This window comes from Haemorhous mexicanus, chromosome 1, assembly GCF_027477595.1.
Source record: "Haemorhous mexicanus isolate bHaeMex1 chromosome 1, bHaeMex1.pri, whole genome shotgun sequence".
Taxonomy (NCBI): domain Eukaryota; kingdom Metazoa; phylum Chordata; class Aves; order Passeriformes; family Fringillidae; genus Haemorhous; species Haemorhous mexicanus.
The window spans coordinates 39,181,401-39,203,830 of NC_082341.1; the positions used below are offsets into that span (position 1 = coordinate 39,181,401).

The 22,430-nt window shown below is 36.9% G+C and overlaps 1 protein-coding gene across 1 annotated transcript; it reads right to left on the reverse strand.

Annotated features, from left to right (window-relative positions):
• Positions 1-556: 556 nt before the first annotated feature.
• Positions 557-21,930, reverse strand: NGLY1 (N-glycanase 1). The gene is made up of 12 exons (XM_059846484.1): positions 21,769-21,930; positions 20,573-20,687; positions 18,353-18,583; positions 14,747-14,906; positions 11,325-11,547; positions 10,483-10,604; positions 9,923-10,068; positions 9,631-9,741; positions 7,218-7,382; positions 5,751-5,939; positions 2,429-2,606; positions 557-1,994 (listed from the first exon to the last, which is right to left on the reverse strand). Exons 1-12 carry the CDS (start codon positions 21,894-21,896, stop codon positions 1,819-1,821), a joined length of 1,944 nt encoding a protein of 647 aa, XP_059702467.1. The 5' UTR covers positions 21,897-21,930; the 3' UTR covers positions 557-1,818.
• Positions 21,931-22,430: the final 500 nt, after the last annotated feature.

A 22,430-nucleotide genomic window follows, 5' to 3' on the forward strand; every position in this document is an offset into this window, starting at 1 on the left:
AATTATCAGATGCAGTTAAGGAATTCTGCAATTCCTCAAGGTCCTTTAATACACTGCAAAAACAATTTCTGCTTTAAAGCAGTAACTTTTTCAGCTATCAAAATATTAATTAGAAACACTTTTGGTGACTGGTGGCACCTGAGTTGTCTTTCTTTTCCTTTTTTCTAGCAAGACAGTATCCATATTAGCCTAAAATACTCTTCTGCTGGGCTCCCACTCAAAATTTCAGAAAAAGTGTTTAACTGAAACCAAATACAGTAGTTTTAAATGGAGACTGGCAAATTCACTTTGCATTAGTCAAGCATTGATAAACAGTCTTCCAGTGTGTACAATACAATAAGTACTCTGTCACTGTGTTAATCTGTATTGTAGGGGTGAGACTTTTCTAATTCCCCTCATAAACTGTCCATTTACATTCTGAAGTAAAGTATATAATACATCACACATTGTTCAGTCACTTCTGAGCTGCCATGATCTACTATTTGTCAAGATTCCTTTGTTCACTGTGCATATGCAGTTTTCTAATAAAATCTGAATAGTTTTATATTTGCTTAGATTTGTTGAAAGGTCAGCAAACATTTATTTCAACATAAATTATTTTTGACAAACACTGCAAATCAATACAGAGGTTGGAAAGATCAGAAAAAGGAAGAAAAACTTTAAAAACACTGATCTTGAGAGCATCATCCTTAATTCTCACTTATTTAAAAATAAAACCATAGTTTGAACTTTGTATTTTAGTTCTATATTAGAATATCTATTGTATAATCCAGGCAAGGCTTTCCTCACATTCTGATAAAGACTATCTAATCTGAACATTCACTCTATGTTTTATTCATAGCACTGCAACTATCCTGGATAGTATTTTTTATTATATTGACTGAAAATAAATTTAAACACTGAATTAACTGAACAGAAAAAAAATGTATATACTTAAACATCAAATTTGGGAAGAATATTTAAAGCAAATCAAGACAACAGCTTAAAAGGATTTTAACCTACATGCCTAACTTTTAAAAGATTTATTAAGCAAATCCGAATTAATATCATTAAAAAGTATTTATAATGAATAACCAATTTTTTCATAGAAAAAATATGATGTTCTTACTCAGTTATAAGCCTAAATTTCATATTGCAGGCCATGACAATTTTAGGTACATAATAAACACTTCTTTAAAAATGAGGTTATTTTTCCAGCAACCACCATGCTTCCAAATAGTTCTAGGTATTAAACACAGGTTTAATACTTAGACATCTAACAAGGAAATTTTGAAGCAATATTGAAATTAACTTAATTTCAGCACTTCTGGATAATACACAAAATCAATTTTTTAAAAAAAATGTCTAAATCCTCTAATATTGTTTAAAATATTTTAAAATCATCAGAAGCATCTGTTATAATTGGAAAACAGAATTCAATCTGTTTTACCAAGAAGATTATAAAAACAAACCAAAAAAAAGCAAGCCAATCCCAGAAGTCCAAATTAAAATCAATTACAATTGCTTTGTGCTTCTATGATCACATTTTGCTTCCTAAAAATTGCTTCCTTGTCATTGTAAAGTTTAAGAAAAGTGTACTTTATGGTTCAGTCCCTTAATTTTTGTGTTTGTTTTTATAGCAAAGAAGTTTTCATTGTGTTTATGTGTTCATGTTTACCTATTCATTACACGTGCAGTTTCAAGTTGGTTTAATGGAAGTAGTGAAACAGGAAATAATCTGCCAGCAGGATGAAGAGGAATTGCCAACCAAATCTTCATGTTGTATCCATGGTATAATGTCTTCAAGGAATCCAAAGTACACTTCTGCAGTTCAGATTCTCAGAGGTCACTAAGTTTTATAATTATTTCCAAGCAATTTTCCCCACATCCTGTTAAGCTCTCTCTGAACAGCTGTGTGTGTTGCCACGCAGCTTCACCATCCCCTCCATTTAGAACTGCTTCCAACATAACTTCCGTTGCTCCAGAAAAATCTGAATAGGAGCAAAGATTTTTATCTATTGGAGGAAAAGACAGATAATTCAGTAAGCCACAGCTCCACACAGTATATAACAACAGAATGCAGGTTAAAAATGCTAAGCTGTAATGGATGTCTGATGATTTCAGTTGCAACTACTCAGATTCATCTGCCACCAGATATAGAAGCATCTATCCTTCCTAGTAAAACACAAGTATCTTGTATTCACTCTGTGTTCTTTCTTGCCCTGCTCTGTTGCAGGTAGGCTGTGTATATTAATAAAACTGAGTTTTGTACCAGCTTTAAATAAATGCACAGTATTTTCTTGACCTTGCTAAGAAATGCTGTTGGAAAAGTAAAGAGTATTCATATTTTGTTTTTAGTGTTTGCACAGTACTCTCTCCATATAAACTATTTATTTTCAGTAACACCTCTGCTACATGATATAATTCATTATTTAAATTCCACACTTACCTCCTATCAGAGCAATTTCTGCTGTAGGAGAGCGAAGTCTCCACTGTATTCTTCCACTCTGAAATGTTTGACTGCTTGTCCTAACTGAAATGTTATCTATTTTTAGACCAATTGAGTTGCACTCAAACTTCCAGCTGATGGAAGCAGAGGATGACCCTTCTTTTCGGGCTAAATAAACCTACATGGAAAAAAGACACAGCCAGCAAGTCAAAAACTGAGATGACCAACACACATCAAATTAATCCTTATAACAAGAACATAAAAATTTTAAGATAGCACACTTTCATTCTCTGTCAAGCCCCTGAACCTTTTAAACTGTATAAAGTACAATTTTATATAAAAAAACCTCTTTCTTCATCCCCAAGTATATTCCACAGTTAGGTAATTGTACATGTTCACAGCCCCTCACTAGGGAACACTAAACTATTTCAACATCCATAGTAAAGTTCAAGCCACAAAAACACCTAAGCTTATTTTGTAAAGAAGGAGAATTCGGGGTCTTTTTAAATGCATGTAACACTTCATTTGTTCAGTCTTGTTGATGAAAAGAACTGTGCAATCAGTAGACTCATAAGCTGTAGCTGCACACTGCTTCTCCTAGGACTTGACATGTCTCAGTTAAAGCAAATCATACATGCCAGCCATTTAAAAATCCCATATTAACATTATTTGAACGGCTACAACTTTGTATAATTTAATTTAGTCCCAATGCTGTCCTGAACTTCACCTGGCTGAACAGTCACACTCACATATCAACACTGATTAAAGTTACTATGAATCCTCTCAAGAATTTGGTCACAAGTGCCTGACAGTTCTTTCAAGTCCAACATCTATCATCAGCAAACCTAAATAACAGACACTACAGATTAAAGAGTCCAAATTACTGTGATCATTTTGGAATCCTAAATTAATAAAAATTCTGTCATGTCCAAGCTTCTGATTAATATCATACTGAGTGGACTTAATCAGCTCTTTATTTTTTAATCTTGAGAGAACAAACCAGAATAAAATGATAATAAAACACAGTAGTTTGTTTTACTAAAGATCCCACCTAATATAGAAATGTAATTGACAGACTATTAAACAGAATTTTAGTGTTACTATTTTCACATTGAAGTAAGCTCAAAACTCCTAAAGGTGTGAGGTCTTACACTGAAGATCACCTATTAAAATGTAATGATTTAGGCTGTTTTCATGTCAATGTAATCCTAATGTTCATCAAGGTGCTGAACTCCACATATCTTTTTGAGTATCTCAGCTGGTACTAGCAAGAGCTTTCCCTTGATCAGATCCTACTCAACTGCTATATTTGAGTAAGGAAGCCCATTAAATACTACTTGGTTGAAATGCACTAAACATAGTTTTGAATGCTAGAAAAGCCTCAAACATTAGTCTGTTTCATCTATCCTTATAATATCCAAGCATTTAATCAGAAAAAAAGAATTTAAAGTTTTCTTTGTGTACTTTTGACTTTCGTCTAACTTTCACACTTGGTTGTTTTGTTTCTATTTTTAAAAATGTCTCAATTCAGAGGAAAAAACTTAACCATCCAACCAACTCATTCAAATTCTCTTCCACTGCAGCAATTCTTCTGGAAAACAAGCGTTTCACAAATCCATGGATTTCAGATCTATAGGTTCTTACACTATTACCATCACCTACTGTGATCCGCCAGTTTGAGTTCTGGATACCAGGTTATCTCTGGGTAATCTGACTGAATATTTGGTTTGTACCTGTTTGCACTGCGTACCATAAAACCAAGTGGTTATTTTCTGTTACTCTTCATCTGATACTTAGAGATACATTTTCTGTGGCTTTTAGATTTGAAGTCCTTTCTATTCATCACATAATAAATGTTAACCAAGTATTACTGTAAAGGTTCCTTTGGCTTTTAAGTTCTTGGACAGCTGCTGAATCAAACCCCAAAGCTGCATCTTGCACAACAAGAACAGGTAAATCCCAAACAACCTTTCCCTCTGCTGTTATCTCCCATTATACAAACAAGACCCAATGGAAAGTAATTTTAAATTCTAAGATTCTTACACACTTTCTGCAGGATGCAATTCCTGCAGAACTAACATGCCTCACCCATAAGTCTGAGAGGGACCTGGGGCCGTAGCTCCTAGTTTGTCAATGCATCACCTCATCCTTTTGAGGTGTCACTGAATACAAGGGTAAAGTCTTTTCTCCTGGTCTTAAAGATTAGTCCCACCTTATCTGTCTTATCTGATTAGTAGAGCTGAGAAAAATTGTAGTTTAGTTTCAGTGCAGGGACAACATGTTTCTTGTAAAAGTGAGGATAACTGATCATTGCAGAACTGCAAACATAATGTACTATCAGATTTTTAGCACATCCTGGGGAAACAGAGAACATCTGTTCCTTACTCTGAGTTTCTGTTACTTCTCTTTTACTATTAAGTCTACCCTGTTGTGACATCTTTTGTACTATTCTCCCATTTCTTTCCTTATTCTCTCTCTTTAGGGCAGTATAGCCTCTCCAAGTGATTCCCCCACTGCATTTGGCAAGTCAGTTATGTACAGACCCAAGAGATAAAATCTCAAGAGGCAGATACATAATTACCTCCATTTTCATCAATGGGAAGCTAGAAGAATATTTGGTCAGAGACTCTTCAGACTAGTAAAATGACAGAGGAAAAAAGCAGTAACATGCTCTAGTCCCTGACAAGAATGTTCAGTTCCACAGTTGGTTGCTGTTGTGGGAAAAGCTGATTGCTAGTACATGACCCCTTCCCACTCCACAGGTAGCGATTCTCTTCTTAGATTTAGAGCCTATGACTCTTGTGCTGCTCAGTCCTGACACTAGGGAAGGATTCTGGGCAGGGTATACTATATTCTCGATAACTGATAGGTTTTTCTCTTCTTGCAGATGGAATTGTATTATTTAGGATGACAATTTCTTCCTTTGGCTGTACATCAAAGAGATATGATATGCTATAAAACTATTCTTAAAACAACAAATACCTTTTTTTATTTCCAGAGAAGTACTGCTTCTCAATAAAACAGCATTTTCCCATAAGCCTAAGAAGGAAGCCATTTTATAAATTTGGCATTCTGGCAAGGATTTTACCTACCTGCAGAGAATTCAATCATCCTTTCTGAAAGACAAGTTAAATTTATTTCTAATTTCTTGTACCATCTGGCAATCTTACTGAATCTTAACAACAGAATTTACTAACATCTGCTAAATTCTATGGGCACCAAGAGAGGTTTTGAATCCAAACACTGGCAAGGGTTTTCTGTTTTACTGGAGTTATCATAATTTTACTGTACATTATAGGCTTTTAATAATTACTATTCTTACCATTTTCCAATCTGTTTCAACCTTTCTCCAAATAGATTCTGCCTTCCAAACACCTGCTTCCCAGCCACTTATTTTTTCATTGTTATTGGAAATCCGTGTATAACTATCATCTATCACATTGTAGACAAGATGGAACAGTTTAGATATCTTCTCTTTTTCAGAGGGAATAAAAACTACTTCTTTTCTTTTCTGAAAAAAAGCCAAAACATGCAAGCACTTTCATTCCCCAATGCCTAAATTCCCTCAAGACTACATTACTTTTAAACAGTATGTCACAGTTTTGCAATTCAGTTTTGCTGCCAAGTGAAAAAAATAAAAGTCGTTTTTAAGAGAGGTCATGTACAAAACCATTTCTGCAGAAGAAAAGTTTTAAACCAGTTTCTGACAGCACACTTGTAACTTTTCCAGAGTGGAGGAGTAGTTTTATTTCTTAAATTTTCAAATAATTACTTTTAGAAGTAATTTTTTAACAAACTAACATGAAGTAGTATCATTTAAGTAAGAAATCAGAGTTTCAGAACAGAAATTTTTTATGCTGAGTACATTGCTCATACAGTGAATAAGTAAATGGTTATTCTGAATAGCAAACCTGTGACTACCATATACAGGTGCTTGTGTAAGCCAGTTTACAAATCAACTTCAAAAAACTTAAAAGTACAAATGTTTTCACTTCACAGTATTACATTTTTTTAAGTAATTGTTCATAAGAGTTTCAGAAATTAAGTCTTACAAACAACAGAGAACTGCAATTAACTATTAGTTTCTCAAACTAAGACAATCTTAACAAGCTCATTACTTTCACTGAACTGTTTCTGTACAGGACAGTTAGACATTCCACATGATGGGATTGCTACAAAATTGAGGTCACATCTTTGCATCCTGACTGAAGCTAAATATTATTATGGTTCTGGGAAACTATCTTAGCATAAAGGTCAAGCCTTGCTTTTGGAAACAGTGAAAAAATACTGATGTGAAAATCAATAAAGCTTATTATTTAAGAGATTGCTTAATTTAAGCAATTCTAATTGCTCCCACATTTTATTAACAAAAATAGTTGACAAAACCTACTATTGGTTAAAACCTGGAAGTAACTAATAATACAAATACAAAAATTTTTTACAGTTTTCTCAATTTAACTAACTTTAACTTTCTAGCATTGTCTAACTAATTTAAATGAAAAAAGTATTTTTAACTTTTAAGAACAAAACACACTTGATATCAAGGAGTCCCAAACATTATTAGAATCAATAGACCACCATCAATTCTCAAAAATTACTTGTGGAACTCTACTGAATTCACATTAAACTTTCACCTAATGTTTTTGCAAGATTGACTTGTTTGAGCGGAATCTGGCTATCTACCATGAAGTGTCTTTTTTTTTTTTTTTTTTTTTTTTTTTTACAGACCATAAACACAAAGCCTTAGTTAGCCACCTCTAAGATGGTCATCAGTGAAAAAGTTAAATACCTCTGGACCAATTTCACCTCTGGCTACTCGCCAAGCCATTGAGCCTGATGTCCTTCCACCAAATTCTCCGGGTTTAGGTGTTTTAGGTGAAATAAACTCAACAAGCTCCACAATAGTCCTTTCCAGGAGCTCTCTTTTTCTATTTTCTGACAAAGACTTTTGCCTCTGAAAAAAGACATTTAGGAAAAAAGAAAACATTCAGAAAAAATGGTATTTGTAATTCTGCTCTAGAGTGACACCAACAGGGAAAAATAGGATTGAAAAAACTGATTAACATTTGAAGTCTAGACCAATTGTTAGAAACATTAATCTTATACCACAGACACAAATACAAACTAGTCATAAGCACACAGTTATGTGACAGCAGTGCTTTCTCTAGGAACTTGCAGGCACTATGTGGAATTCTTTTCAAATAATGTTTGTGCTTTGTTTTTAATACATTTATTTGGACAATAAAACACTTCCCTAACAGTTTTTATAGCTATTCATATGTATATTGGACCATAGCTGTAAATTCTCAATACTATTTGGAGGAAACAGAAGGCAAGAATCACTTGTGGTCAAATTTTTCTTCTCTAAAGTGGAGTGACTGAGTTGGCAACAGTTTTGATTTTGTGATTAAGCCCAAAAAAAAATCTTTGAAAGCGTTATTTCACTGATTTGGTCATAAACAGACCAAGACATCTGCTTTTTAGATGTCAGAAAATTAAGAAAAACTTAGTTCTAGAAAGATTAGTGAAAGAATTACATGTCTTTGCCTACACAAATAGAACTAGAAGCATTTTTTTGGTAAACAACTTTAAAAAAATTCTATTGAGATGTTAGTATTATGTCTACATGATCTTCATGTCAAATATACAAATCTGGAATGTGAAGCCTTTAGTTTTTTAACTGTAGATAAACCCACATGGGGCTGAAAAGAGTTCAGCATTGAGTATGTAAATTATTACACACATCACCTTTTCTTCTGCTTTGGTGATCACCCAAGGCATGCACACTCAGCCCACTGGGACCTGAAACTTGAGGCTGATAAACATTTCAATTATCTCAAAAGCAGTTCTGACCCAAGCAAGTTTTGCTAATAGAGATTACACAAAAGAAACATTTGAAGACTTTTTTGTTCCAGACAACAATGTGGAACTGTATAAAGCAAAGTAGATACAGAGAAATGATGAGAAACAGCTCCAGCTGAACAAATTCCAGATGCCAAATACCAGTTCTAACACAGCAAGGGGGGGAAACACACCTCTACTTGGGTTGATGGATGACAACCAGTGGCTGCAGCAGTTTTCCATGAAACATCAGGCCTTCCTGAGTCTAACAGTTGCCCTGACATTTAGGATATCCCTATGCAGCACTACTGATCTTGCTCCAGTTCAGAGGAAGTTTGATATGGTTTATTCTACATTAACAGCAATCCACAATTTCCTATAAGGACCTTGATGCTCTGGTTACTCTTCTCAGCGCTCTGCTCCGTGACTCTAATTTTTCATTACTTTTAAAATTATTTCAAGCCCTGGTCTAAAAATATTAGTCCAGCTCAATTACTCACAGTCTTAATCTATGGTTATAACTCTCAAAACAGCTGGCCTCAAAAAAGGTTTAATCTGTTTTTTAAGTCATCAGCTGCATACTATCACTGGAACTAAAGTTTCCATGCATGGGAATTAGCCCTGTAAGGAAGGGAGGACAAAATGGAAACCTCAAGGTAGTTCAAGCTTTTATGGTATTCTAGTATATTGAATCAAGTTTCTAGTGTCCCAGGAAGGGAGTGGAAAAAGCTTAGCAGAGAAGTTCTGCAACCATGACATGCAGGTGCAAATGGCTCCACGTAATTTGGGGATGTTAAGCATGAACAGTGTAAATACAGGTGGCTCTGAGTCAAAGCTCTGCTGATGGTATCAACACCTTTTAGAAGTCTTGTAAGCAGCCCATGAATCATTCCTCTCACATCCTAGAGCTTGTAAAAAGTCATTAAAAGAAAATTAAACCTGCATTTCTTACAACTGTAAATGCTACTGTTTTCAAGTTATAGCAGCCCTGATGTGGAAAATGTTCAGTCACCCTGAAGGAGTCCACATAGTTACTAAAGAGTTGCAGTTTACTCCCAGCAAGTCTAAGTCTGCTCCAAAGTCCCTAAGAAAAACAATATATACACACACATCTGAGTATGTAAGAGATAATATGATAATACTCTTACATACCATTATTTATCTTATTTCCCACAAGTTCAGCACTGCAACTGATTCTTATGTATTCAGGGTAAAATAGGTAATTAACATTAGTATTTTTTATTATCCACAGTGCATGTAACCTCATATTCCTATGAGGTTACCTCCTTTGTTTGAGGACTTCCCATTCAGCAGATACTTGTGTTTCACTCTCAGAAACCCACTGAAGAAAAGTTACATACCGTTCTATTTAGTGCATTAATTGTCTCTCGCAGCGTAGCTTCGCTGAGTGCTGTCCTTCTAGAGAGTACTTCTTCATGTTTACAGCTGTATCTCCAGGTGACATCAACCACCTCAAGCACAAGTGGAAGAAAATAAAGCAACCAAAAATTTCCACATTTCTTGCTACATTTAAAGAGGCTACTTAATGAAAGTATGCTTTTCTACAATAATTCTGAAAATCACACCTAGGTGCAATACACTGCACGCTTGCTTCAGAGGAAGTTTGTTTATTATTAGCATCATTACTCCTACCTCATCTTTGGAGAATGCAATTATGTAGGAGAGCTTCTTTCCCCAGCCAGTTTCATAGAGAAGAGGCTTATCACAGACATTTTCACAAGGATCACAGTGAAGCCATCTTTTCTGAGATGACGAATATACTTCAGTCCACACATGATCTATGTAACAAAGGCCAAGAATAAACAATAACTTATAAAGATAGAGCCTCTATTGTAATCTTGCTGAATATTGTAACTTTTTCCAATTTATTAAATAAAGGAACAGGTGAAAGAACATGTTTTCTGTTCACCTACATATAGAAACACTACCAAGGCTTCCTCTTTCTTAGGATCACAGTCCCTTACATTCAGCTAAAGATTGTATCACTCTGAAATCAGTCATCTAACCTTACTTGCAGAACTGTATTTCATCTCATCAGGCAAGACAGGAAATTGAACGTATGTTGTCTTTGCTGGCTGACTCTGTAGCTGCACATGCTGCCTGATGGCTAATATGATCTGAGAGACATAAAATGCATAACCTCCTTTTGCACAAGTTTGTATTAATATTACAATACTCCAGAACACTGATACCTGTATGGTCCCAGACGTATCTTGCTTCAAACCCTACAGCTCTGCAGCACAGTGTAAAACAATTGGCCCACTCGCCACAGCGACCACGTCTGGTTTCCAGAAGTTTTTCAGGGTTGTTATACCTACAGGAGAAAAATAACACAAAACAAGAACAATTAAAAGTACATTTCACCTTTCAGAAATCTATACATCGTGTTCTGATGATCTGAACAGACTTCAGTACCAATCAGTCCACAGAAGATAACGGAAATAATTGCTATACTGCACAAAATACATCTGAGCAGAATGCTACCTCAACTCACATGACTCCATCATATGTTTATAGCAGCACCAAAACAAATCTGGTTAAGTTTTCAAAATTGATTTAGACATCTTACAATATTACTTTTATGCTGATCCTTTAAACAGTTAGCAAAATGTCTAAATGTCACATAAGTATAAATTGTATATTTGCTCTTCTGCTATAGACTCAGCAAAAGATGTACATTACACTGTGATTTCCTGCAGAAGTGAAGTTTTCCCTGCAGTAACAAAACACTACCTACATATAGTTGCCAATATTAACATACTTTATTTAGAAGCTATAGCTCATCAAATTAACATTAAAAACCCCCCAAACAAGCCAGGCAAGTATTCAGAACAAGTCCACATAAGAGAAAGCACATATTGTTTTTAAAAATCTCTGATCTTGCAGAAAAATTGCTGGTTGATCAAGCATTCTATCATGTTACTTAAAACAGCTCCTCAACTCTCTGAATGAACAACTTCTCACCTGTTCACAAAATGCACAAATACAAAGCTGTTTCTTGAAAGACAAAAGACAGAAGTTTCTGTATGCTCACCTTGGGAATCTATTACAGAGCTGACACTGGTTGCAGTAATGGTTTTCCACTCGTCTGGCATCCCACCTTAGATCATCATCAGTAGGCAACAGGTAGCCACTTTTAGGCTCTGTCTGCCCACCACACCTGCTGCAAGGAAGACTATTTACCCAATGAAAAAAGGAAGTCTTAAACCAGTCCAAAAGCTCCAACAATAAGAAGTCCTCTTCACTCACATGTGCACCTGTAAAATTTATACAACACACAGTTAGTTCAAATGGAAAAGTAATTTAGTTGAACTTGACAGTGCCTATGCAGATTAGCATCTCTGGGCCTTTATATATTTTTATGAACTTTTAAATATACAGTCCGTATTAAAAAGCTTGGTATATTACTTAAACACATACAAAAAAGAAAATCTAAATTCTCAAGACTGAGGAAGTTTAAACTTAAAAAGAAAAAACTGCAGTACTTAATACTACTGCTGGAATAAAAAATTGCTCAGAAAAACGACTCAGATTTACATTTCATCCTGGTGAAGTTCTTGATGCCCTTCATACACTTCCAGGACTTTGGAACAGAGAGTTAATTATTTTTCTGCTCCAAAATATTTTCCTATTCATAGGAATAACAATTGCTTTGATTTTAACATACCAAAGAACCAGACACTGGGAGCAATCTAAACAACCAGGTGCACAGGCTTTCTATAAACAGACCTTCTACAAACACAGCTTAATTATTGTAGAAAATATGTATATACCATGCAAACATGTTGAGTTTGTTCTAATTTCAGCAAATAAACACCTTTCTCAGCTTACCCAAGGCAGACACAGGATCTCTTATGTTTTCTGCTCTAACTGATTTCACCACACCAGACTCTTCTGGCTCATTTTCCTGCTTACAACAGGTGTTAGAACCTACTTACATATTCTCACTGTTCTGACACCTGGAAACAGCCCCATTTTACCTAAAAAACAAATCTGAAAGTCCAGCTTTTCAAGAAAGATCCATTCTTTTAAACTCCTTAGAATCTTTAAATGCACATCCTGTAACAATGTGCAGAGAGATACTCTTCCTCCTCAGACACATAAATATTCAAATAATTCTTCCTAATAACTTTATCACCTAGGCCACACTGCAGTCATAGGTATTTCTGCCTGATTATTTTTATGCAATACAGCTTTATTCTAGTCACAGTGCAGACAGGTTTGCCTAATGAATATTAACATAAAAAATAGATTTGTAAAAATGCTGCTAAAAGGAAATGCTGCTAAAAGGAAATTGCACTAAACTAGCTGCTTTTTCAGGATGGTGAAAAAAAAACCCTAAGATGAGTGTTTAAGCTCATTTCACATCTTGCTCTGAAGCTGTAGCCATTCTTGGTACAAAAGGCTCTGTAGGAGCACTGACGCCATTAAACACACATTGCCAAGGTCAGGAAGTGCATGGGAAGAGATCACCTGTTAATCAAAACAAGAATACCTGGCTTTGAATTATAGTAAAATTTCCATTTTTACTCGTGTATGTGGAATAACCTATGTGCTGGAACACTCCGAGAAAGGCTCAGTGCTTCAAAATGGATATGCTTGTATATTCAAGCTTTTTGCTAAAAGCTGAATGAAAAGATTTCAAGCACAGGTCATACTCTCTTTTCCTGGATAACAACATTAAAACTAGAACCTATCTGTGAAAATATGACTGCTACACTATAAACATTCTTCCCTTGATTTGCAAAATAAATCCTTCATTAAAACATCACATGGAAAAATGACAAATGTGATTTATTTGAACAAAAAACAGTTGGCCGTGATACACAGCTATTTTTGACTGTACAGTCCATCTTTCTAATGAAATGTGGCAAAGGGAAATAATAAAATCAAAGCCATAACTCTTGTCAAATGACTATTATCTTCTAGTAGAGTCTATATGAGCCAAAAATGCTCATAATGTGTTGCAAGACCTACCCTAAAACCAAATGTCCCCTAGCATTAAGTATTTATTCCTAGAGGTGACAGTCCTAATGTAGCAGGACAGAAACGAAGGAAGCTGAAAGCCAATTACCCAAACATCTCATATACAGTCCATTCCAAAACAAATGTTTCTATAAAGCTCTTGAAAAATGCTTCCAAGCTGTCACAATCCATAACAGTGGAATTTCATCCCTTCCCTTTTATCTGTATCTAAATTAAGGTCTGGAAGCTATTTTGAGTAAATCAGCCTGATTGTTTGGGAAGAAGCACCCAGGACACTACCTTCCACCTTCCTTCCCCTTTGTAAACAATGGGCACAGTAGTATTAGAACAGAGTCTAAGAGGCAGGCTTGCTCTTTATTTTTTTCTTTTATAAAAAAAATTAGCAGTTGCAATTTATTACTGCTAAATCTCTTTTCCCCACTGTATTGTCCCATGCTGCTGAATAAGAATGCTATTTACTTGTACATGTGGTTTCTTACTTCCCAATACAGTTTTATAAAAGAAAAATTACTAAGAAAATCCATTGTCAAAAATTTCCTTAATGCCAATGACACATTTACATATTACCATGTGGCTGCATGAGACACCACAAAGTAATTTATAAAAAAACATGTGAATAGATTATTTTTGGTTTGCAAACCAACAGCATTCCTATAAAGTTAGCAGAAAAATTGCCTGAAACAGTCTTCTATCAAAGATTCATGGTGAAAAAGATTTTTTCTTTAAATATGGTCTTGGAATTGTATTTTTTAAAATATTCATCCTATAGAAGTAACATTTCACCATACCACTGAAACAAATCTAAAACCATCATCTGAAAATAGAAATATGTCATTTTAACGGACAAAAACTTCATGCATTTAAAACAAATTCACATTTATGAAGAAAATATAAATTTTAAACACTGATGCCAAAAGTATTTATGCCTACATTTCATATATAGCTCCAGGAGGAATAGGGAATAACCCTATTCATTTAAGCATGAGGAAGGAAAGTGATCATTTGTTTGGATCAGGTTGCATCTTGGAAAGATCTCATTCAAAATCTCACCAATATCACTTCAAAAAAGAGAAGTGGTATTTAAAATTTTTATTCTGAATTTAGAACTGTAGTACATACAGGAAAACTGCAGTCTGGGAATTTCATAACAATGATTACTTGAACAAGAAGCTCCCCTCCTCTTCTTGAAGCTATTTCATTTGAGATTCAAGGAATGCAACATTTGTTTCCCCAGTGCTTTTTGCTACGAATTCAGAAATTAAGAGTCCAAAATTTCTACATAAAAGTTGTAAAAGATGAATGACAAAAGCAAAATATAAATAAGAAAAGTAATAAATTAGGAAGAGGCATTTCCAATTTAGAAACTGCATTTGGAACCTGCAGACATATGACCAAACACACACCAACAACGTATGGTATGTTTGAAAGAACATTTCTACTTTCATATACACCTTAACTTAGCAGCATTACCTTTGTCCAGTCTTGTAGCTTGTGCTAGCTTTTTCTGAGCTTTGCTTTTCAATTCCTGGAGGGGAATTGCAGCCAGTGCTTTTTGCTGAATAGAAGGATTCTCATACATCAAGACAAGACCCTCAAATTTTGTTTGAAGTGTTTTCAAGATTTTTGCAGCCTGCAGAAGGATTTTAATCACAAGATGATTTATGAATTTTCACCTTCAGGCAGAATAACCAAGCTCTCCTATTTTAGTTTAAGTCAGTCATAATTCTAGGTTCATATTTACATTATATATTTATTTACAGGTGAAATGCTTATTTCAACAAGATATCAACAAGAACTGAGGATACCACCACCCAAACCGTAAAGCTAGTCTTGTTGTCTCTGAGAATTCTGAATGGTGTCCTGAGTGAAAAACCAACTTAGGGAGAAAACTGTTTTTAAAGACATCTCTAATGGCAAAGTCTTTGACTTCTCTTCCCCACCTAATCTCCCCCACATTTCTTTTGGACTGTTTACCCAAAATCCACAAAAAGACATGCAATCACTTTCATTTTCTGTACACTGCTACACTGGTTTGTAGAACCATATTATTGATGAATTCTGCTTATTATTTCTTATTCATGAATGTTGCTTGTCTGTTTCTACTTCCTTCTTTTATAGATCCACTCTGGTAGAGGTTTATACAGACAGCCCAGTAACCAGCCACTGAACCATGCAGTCTGTTTCAGTAGCAACTGGATATAAGAACAAGGTTTCCTTCAGTCAGTTATCCTAAGTGTCACCTAGAGGCACGTTGCACACAATAAGGTACACACATAGATACCAAAACTAACAGCTGAGGTTAATAATGAATAATGGTTAATAATGAATGAAGTTAATAATGAAGCTGGTAGCTGAGCAAACCATTTGTTCCCATTTTAAAAGGAACAATACAGAACGTGAAATAGGATTTTGAAAGAAAGAGTGCACAATATTTTTGGGGGAAGCCTGTGGCACTGCTAAATTACATTTTCTCTACTGCTACATCTTGTTTCAATCTTTAGCCTTGTTAACTACGATCCTAATTTAATCAAAAATGCAATGCTTTCCTAAGAGGCTTGTAGCAAATGCAGTATCATACAGCCAGGTGTGAGAATTCTTCAGAAGAAAACTTCTTTTAAAGGAGCAGCCAAATTACAAGTGATTGTTTTGATGCTGTTACAGTACTTCAGGATCAGTCCTTAATTTTCATAACTGCTGAAACAGAAGAGAGCTTGTTTTGCTTTTCCTGGAGCTCATCAGCTGTAGGTAACTGGTTTAACATTATAAATTCCATTGGGTCCAGATTCATTTAATGCAAGTTGAAAGGAAGAAATAAGGGACATTAGAAACTGCCAAAGGCCTTAAGACCTTCATGGTCCATCAGCTTCCTGAAAGGATATGCAGGGATATTGCTCAGCACAACAGGAAGTCTCCCAGACTCTTTGACAACACAGGTTTCTGATGCAAAACCATCAGTGTTAGAGTAGTGTTTATTCTGCTTTATAAAAGCCACTGTATGAAGTGTGTTATGCAAACATTTAATTGTAGAAGCCAGGTGAACCTTGCTGCAGCTCTAAGTTCGGATACAGCTTTCCTCCTGTAATCACTATGCCATTCAGAAAGGGATCAGAATCCATCTACCAGAATTAACAACGAGCCATAGCTCTCTTTCTCCTAAATCTCAAGAATATTTTATGACAAGAAATGCAGAAGAAAACAATGAGGCAAATTCATGGTGGGCTCGGTTCCTAGAACTGTACATTTTTCAATATTCCTCTGTTCTTTCAAGTAAGCTGCTTTTCCCTGCATTTACCAGGCCTCCCATGAATGACATGTGAAACACACAGGCAAGAAAAAAATGCTTGCACTACAGACAAAACTCTAAACCTCTCTGACATCTGTCAGCAGTGCATACAATGATAATACAACTGTAACTCTGCAGCATACTCACTGGAAAACAAACCCCCCACTGCTGTGCAAGCAAAATGGCCAAGTCACTGCCAGACTTCCTTCCAATCAATTCAGACTATAAAGACCAAATTCAATGCCTCAGAGACCTATCAGTATAGTTCCCTGTAGAGATCAGCTAAATACAGCATTCTAACAGAGTGCAAACACTGCATTACTAATGCCTCTAAATAGTAATAAGTTTGGTCCCACCAACCAGGCATGGAAAATGAAGAGTTTCAGAGAAACGGATCCACAACTCTGATGACGAGTGTATGTTGGGGCAGAATAACTAGAAATTGGAAGGATTAACCTCAGAATACATTGTGTCAACATTGTGCAACATTGTTGTCAGTGCAGGTTCAACTTTTAAAGCTTCCCTTACTAAGCAGTACTGCAGCAGCAAATCACTCTACAGGTTTCATAATAGCTTCCAACCACCACTGCAGAAGTGGCTGAAACAGTACAAATCTAGAAGCAGGCCAAAAAACCAACCCAGAAACCTCCAAACAAAGTAAGACAAATTCAGTCAGCATATTTTAGAGGCAACTACTGCCATACTAACATAATTAGATTAAATGTCTCAATACAACATGCCTACAACAGTGGCTTTCCCAAAAGACCTTTTCTGTGAGGATGGCTTATTCAGTGCTCTTTATCCCCAAAAGCCATCACTTCAAATAATGCTTTGCCATTTCTCATTCACTGACTTGGGTAGGCATTGGGGAAAAAACAGTATGTCATAGTTCATATCCAACAATATACTGATAATAATAACATAAAACATGCAAATTGTGTTTAAGGATGCATGGAAAGTGAGCTTTTGGAAGGATTCATCTTACACCAACTTAGAGATTAAAGTGACACTGGTTCTAGGAGGAAAAACTCCTCAGAAAGTTAAACCAAAGCATCCTTAAAAGCTTCTATCAAGAGGTGTAACTTAGTTTTTCAAAGTTGTATGAGGTGCTGAGTCTTCTCCCATCAGGCCCGTTGACAGCAGATGAAAGGATTCTGCTCTGTCTTGATCAGGAACTTCACCTCCACTTCTTGGACAAGGGAAACTTGGCCTAAATAACTATAAATTTGTCCTTGTCTGTCTAAATTTCTGTTTTTAATGACAGGCACATGTGAAAAAAGAAAGCCCTCCTCACAGGCTATACATAGAGATCATAATGCATGAACCAAGACATCAACAATTTTAAGAATTACGGTTATGCTCCTTTCCTTTTCAAACATAAGCCTAGTCTTAGCTCTCCCACTCTCTCCCTTGTTCTCCATCTTGCTGTTCCTCTGCAATACATATTAGCTTTTCTTTTCTTGACACCCTGATCAACAGAATATTCATGGACATCTTCAAAAAAATCTCTTGATAATATTCTGTTTATAGCACATTTTATGCTTAAGTTGAATGTAAACTGAAGGAAACACAAAAAACCTTCAGAAACCACTGGGGGAAAAAATGTCTAGTCCAACCTTCTTAAAGCAAGATTAGCTAAGTGGTCAGACCTAGCTGCTCTAGGCTTAACAGTATGCTTATTTGGAGTCTACTCATTCATTTTCTCTGAGCATTTAACTGTCCTAACAGTTAACTCTTCTTCAATCTTTATATGCAAGACTAATGAGCATATGTAGTTTGCCGATTATAATTACCATTTCAAGAGATTGCACAAGTGATGTTTCTGGTTGCTGACGGGCAGGGGCAACGGGTCTTGAAGGCCGTTGTGCAGCTGTCTGAGTGCTGCTGACAGTTTCAGAGGATCCTGATCTGTGGATTTGGTTTGACTCATTCAGTCTGCTACTTCTCTCTCCAGCAATTAAGTCTCTGATTTTACGTAGCTGCTCAATTGAAGCTTCCTTAGGGAAAACCAGGTGAGTTTCTCCCTGAAATTTAGACAAGTGAATTCAGGAGTTAATGCAGGTCTAAGCTGGTCAATGATCTGTAGCTATAGCTGAAGAATTTACTGGAAGTTAGCATCCTAAAGCTTGGCAGGATTCGGCTTTTTAGATTAGGTCCCTTACAATACAAGCCTGAAGCCTCTCACAGCTTCAGAAGCCTACCAAATAAAGAACCTAGAGTCAATCTAGAGAAAGAGGGCTCATAACTACATGCTTTGGTTGGTAACTCATTTTGTGGAGCAATTCATGGGCTATGTAGTTATGGTTTGGCACAGGAAGCAGCAACAACAGAAATGAACAATTAATGCTCAGTTCTCACAGTACAGCAAGGAAATCCTAGGAAACACAGGAAGACATCCAATGTTAAGGGAAGAAGCCCCGAAAACAGCATCTGCTGGAAATTCTCATACATACTGGTATCTTTCATGTTGAAGTTTTAAGGTCTTAGATAGGCAATATTACTCTTATTACAACTGGTACCTGGGTTGATTATTGGGTTTTATTTTTGACTGCAACATGATTACTGGTAGCATAACAAGATATCAATAATTATGACAGAATCAGGTATTTGTGTACTTAACATAAAGGAACAGGTTACTAAAAACATGAATATCCTGAAGCATTCATCATCAGTTTCAGTTTCTACCACTGAAGCACTTCTATTTATAAATAAAGGGTAATTTGTTTACCTACTTGAGGTCACATATCACTGCAGATGAGACTTGGTTTTTTAACACTTAAAAAACCCACAAAACGAAATGGAATGTATCAATCTATTATCAAGCAGAAACAAAAGTAAGAACAATATTCGCCATGCAGGTGAAGAAAAGCTTGTGCGCTCCAGCTTTGACTGACACAATAACCATAAAACTGAGGCAACATGCTCTCAGAGACCTGCCCTTAGCTACACCACTCACCTCCTGGTTAAAATACACCATTAAAATCTCCTGAGCACCAGCATAAGAATAAATCCACAAACCGTTTTTTCCTCTGCAGTCACCACTTCTTTCAGTACACTTTTTCTTTTAATTAAAAAATTACAGTAATGACTTTATCCAAAGAGAAGGCAGAGGTCTCATGACAGCTGGACCTAAGTAACATAATGTACATACCCATACAGTTTGTGGCATCAAACAGACAAATTAAAGCAAAGCAAGAGCTTTGCACCGTTAAACAAGAGTTGGGTTTTTAGACCAGCTTTCCAGTAATTATAAATACTGCTTCTGGTTTAACAAGCTTTGGCACCAAGACAGGGACCAGTAACACAAAGCAATTTTGAAATGCATCCTTCTGACTGCAACAGAATCAAGATTCAACACTATTTTAGGACAACATTTCATAACTTTTAAAAATGGGTTTTGAAGGACTCACCCTCCTACTACTACTTGAACAGTCAGTCTATTGCCCTTCACTGCTGTCATGACAACACCAGGACTTGTGCAGCTGCACTGTGAATTGGCTGAAAAACATTTCTAGTTTTGCTTTGGAAGATTAAATTTTCATCAGATCAGCTTCCCTTATCTAAATCACTACAGGGCCCTACTAAATGGTAGGAACATGAAGAAGAGAAGGGCTTTTTAAATTTTTTTTCTCCCTTTAAAATGGCAGTTTCAATACTCATTATAATGTCTGATGTTCACCAAACAACAGATTACTACAAAGAGAAGAGGTTTCCACCCTGCTTCCCACCACTTCCTTTGTGCATGGATATGTATCCAGCCATTCAGCAAACCAACAGTGCCTGAGCAGCATAAAAAAAAATAATCTTGTTAAGCATTAGGTTAGCTCACTTTTCTGAAGCAGCCACATCTAAATTCTCTGCTGGTTAGCTAAGGATATTTGCAGACAAGGACTGAAAGAAACCAACTGCTCTAAAATCTACTGCCTTGCAACTAGAAAAGCAGAAAAAATAATCCAATTTTAAATTTTACTATGTAAACAGATGAAGATACCTGAAGTTATCATTTTACTCACCTCTTGAAACCCCATCTCAAACAAACATTCAACAGCTCCTCTGACGGGTAACAACCTTGTGGAAAATGCAGGATTTCCAATCCGAATTAATCTGTATTTTTCCTCATAGGGATTCCTGAACAAATTGAAAGTTATAATTATATCTGCAAATGAAGTAGACGCTTAAAAGCTGGGTAACTGCACTATGAAAGATTTTTTTAAAGTTTAGTTTCATTTACATCACTTAGGCAAAACCTACATAAAACTTTGACTATATAAATGTTTTTTTCGTACTTAGTTCTGAGTTACCAACTGGTGCTAAAGTTTAGCTTGCAACTTATGCTCATGAATTAATGTTTTGTAGTCATACCCAGCAGGGCTAAGTCTGTAGTGACACTTAGAGACAACTTCACATCCCTATATACCTGGTGCATTCTAATTGAACCCGTCAGATTAATGCTGGATGGCTTTGGTCCCACCAGGAAGCGGTGCTAAACTGCCCAGTACTTGAGTGGAACGACTGTGGTCTCTGTACTATCTCTCAGTTCCCCTTTCAATTCCTTTAAAAACCTTTTTCTCTCGCCTCTTTCTTTAAAAGAAGCCAGCCCGGGACTCGGCGTTCTCTGTCACACAGCAGCTTTAACAAGTGCTTGACGAGGCAGATATAGACAGGGAGGGGCAGCCCATACACCTCGAGCTGCTGGAAGACATCAAGGTCAATCACACGTACTGCCGAGTATGAGCACCCTACAGAGCCACCTCGCAGAAATTCAGCTATAATTAACTCTTGGTACCACCCTTGCGAAGTCAGAAGCATAGGGCAAGCAAAAATATAGAATAAAAAAAATTAAGTAAAAATGAAGTAAAAAATAAGTTTAAATCAAGTGAAATTACTTGCTGTGCATCCACTTCTTTTTAGGTAGCTCAATAACCACCTAAGGCGGAAAATCAGGAATAAGGCATCATTTTGTGGTTAATACACTAACTCCTAAACTTTGAAAACAAACCAACCGGCAATAAATACAGCAACAGAAATCCAGAACACTACACCTCTGTTAATGTAAGCAACATTCACTTTAAAATAACGACAAAACCACGCGAGACGCTTCTGAACTCCGGAATTACACAACAGAACCGAAGGCGCCGCGCTGAACCGGGGAGCGGCCGGCGGGACCCTGCAGCACCGCCCGCGGACCGAGGGCGGCGACCCCGCTCACCGGAGGATGTTGTCAGCGTAAGTGAGGAGCAGCCGCGACGCCTCCAGGAAGATCTCCCGCCTGTTCTGGCACAGCTCGCTCACGGCGGGGGAGCCCGGCGAGGACGAGAGCTCCAGGGCGGCCGCCATCGCTGCCCGCCCCCCGCGCCGCGCCGTCCGCCCGCCCGCCCCCGGCGCTGCGCCAAGCGCATGCGCCGAGCGAGCACCAAGGTGGCCGCCCTCAGCCGGGCCGCTCCGCCCGCCGCTGGGCGCATGCGCAGTAGGAGCGGCGTGGTCAAGGCCCGCAGCCCACGCGCCCACGACCGCGCATTTGGGGGGCCTTAAAGAGCCTTCAAACACTTAAAGGATTTAACCCTGGTCCCGCACCCCCCTGGGCAGTGGGACCTCCCGCCCACACCGGGCCCTGTATCCCAAAGCAGCTTCTTTCACCCGGTGTGCAAGGCGCCAATCCACGCTCAGGGTCGAGGTATTTGATTTATTTATAGATCTGCACAGAAAGGGGTGCACAAGGCCAGCACGATGACTACCAAAATGTATCACTATTTATACATTCTAGCAAACAAAGGCATTCATGTTCATTGCTACACAGTTACACAGTTCTCTTACTAAACATGCTATCTTCTATTGGTTAAATGATTCCTTTACTTCTTATGCTGATTATTC

What these genes read in the sequence shown, in the direction of transcription:
- NGLY1 (XM_059846484.1), bottom strand. Translation starts at nt 21,896, where the DNA reads ATGGCGGCCGCCCTGGAGCTCTCGTCCTCGCCGGGCTCCCCCGCCGTG. An exon ending in AGCTACAAGACTGGACAAAG is followed by an intron (nt 11,548 to 14,746) that starts GTAATGCTGCTA and finishes TAAATTTTACAG; the next exon opens with GTGCACATGTGAGTGAAGAG. An exon ending in TTAATGCACTAAATAGAACG is followed by an intron (nt 7,383 to 9,630) that starts GTATGTAACTTT and finishes GTCTTTTTTCAG; the next exon opens with AGGCAAAAGTCTTTGTCAGA.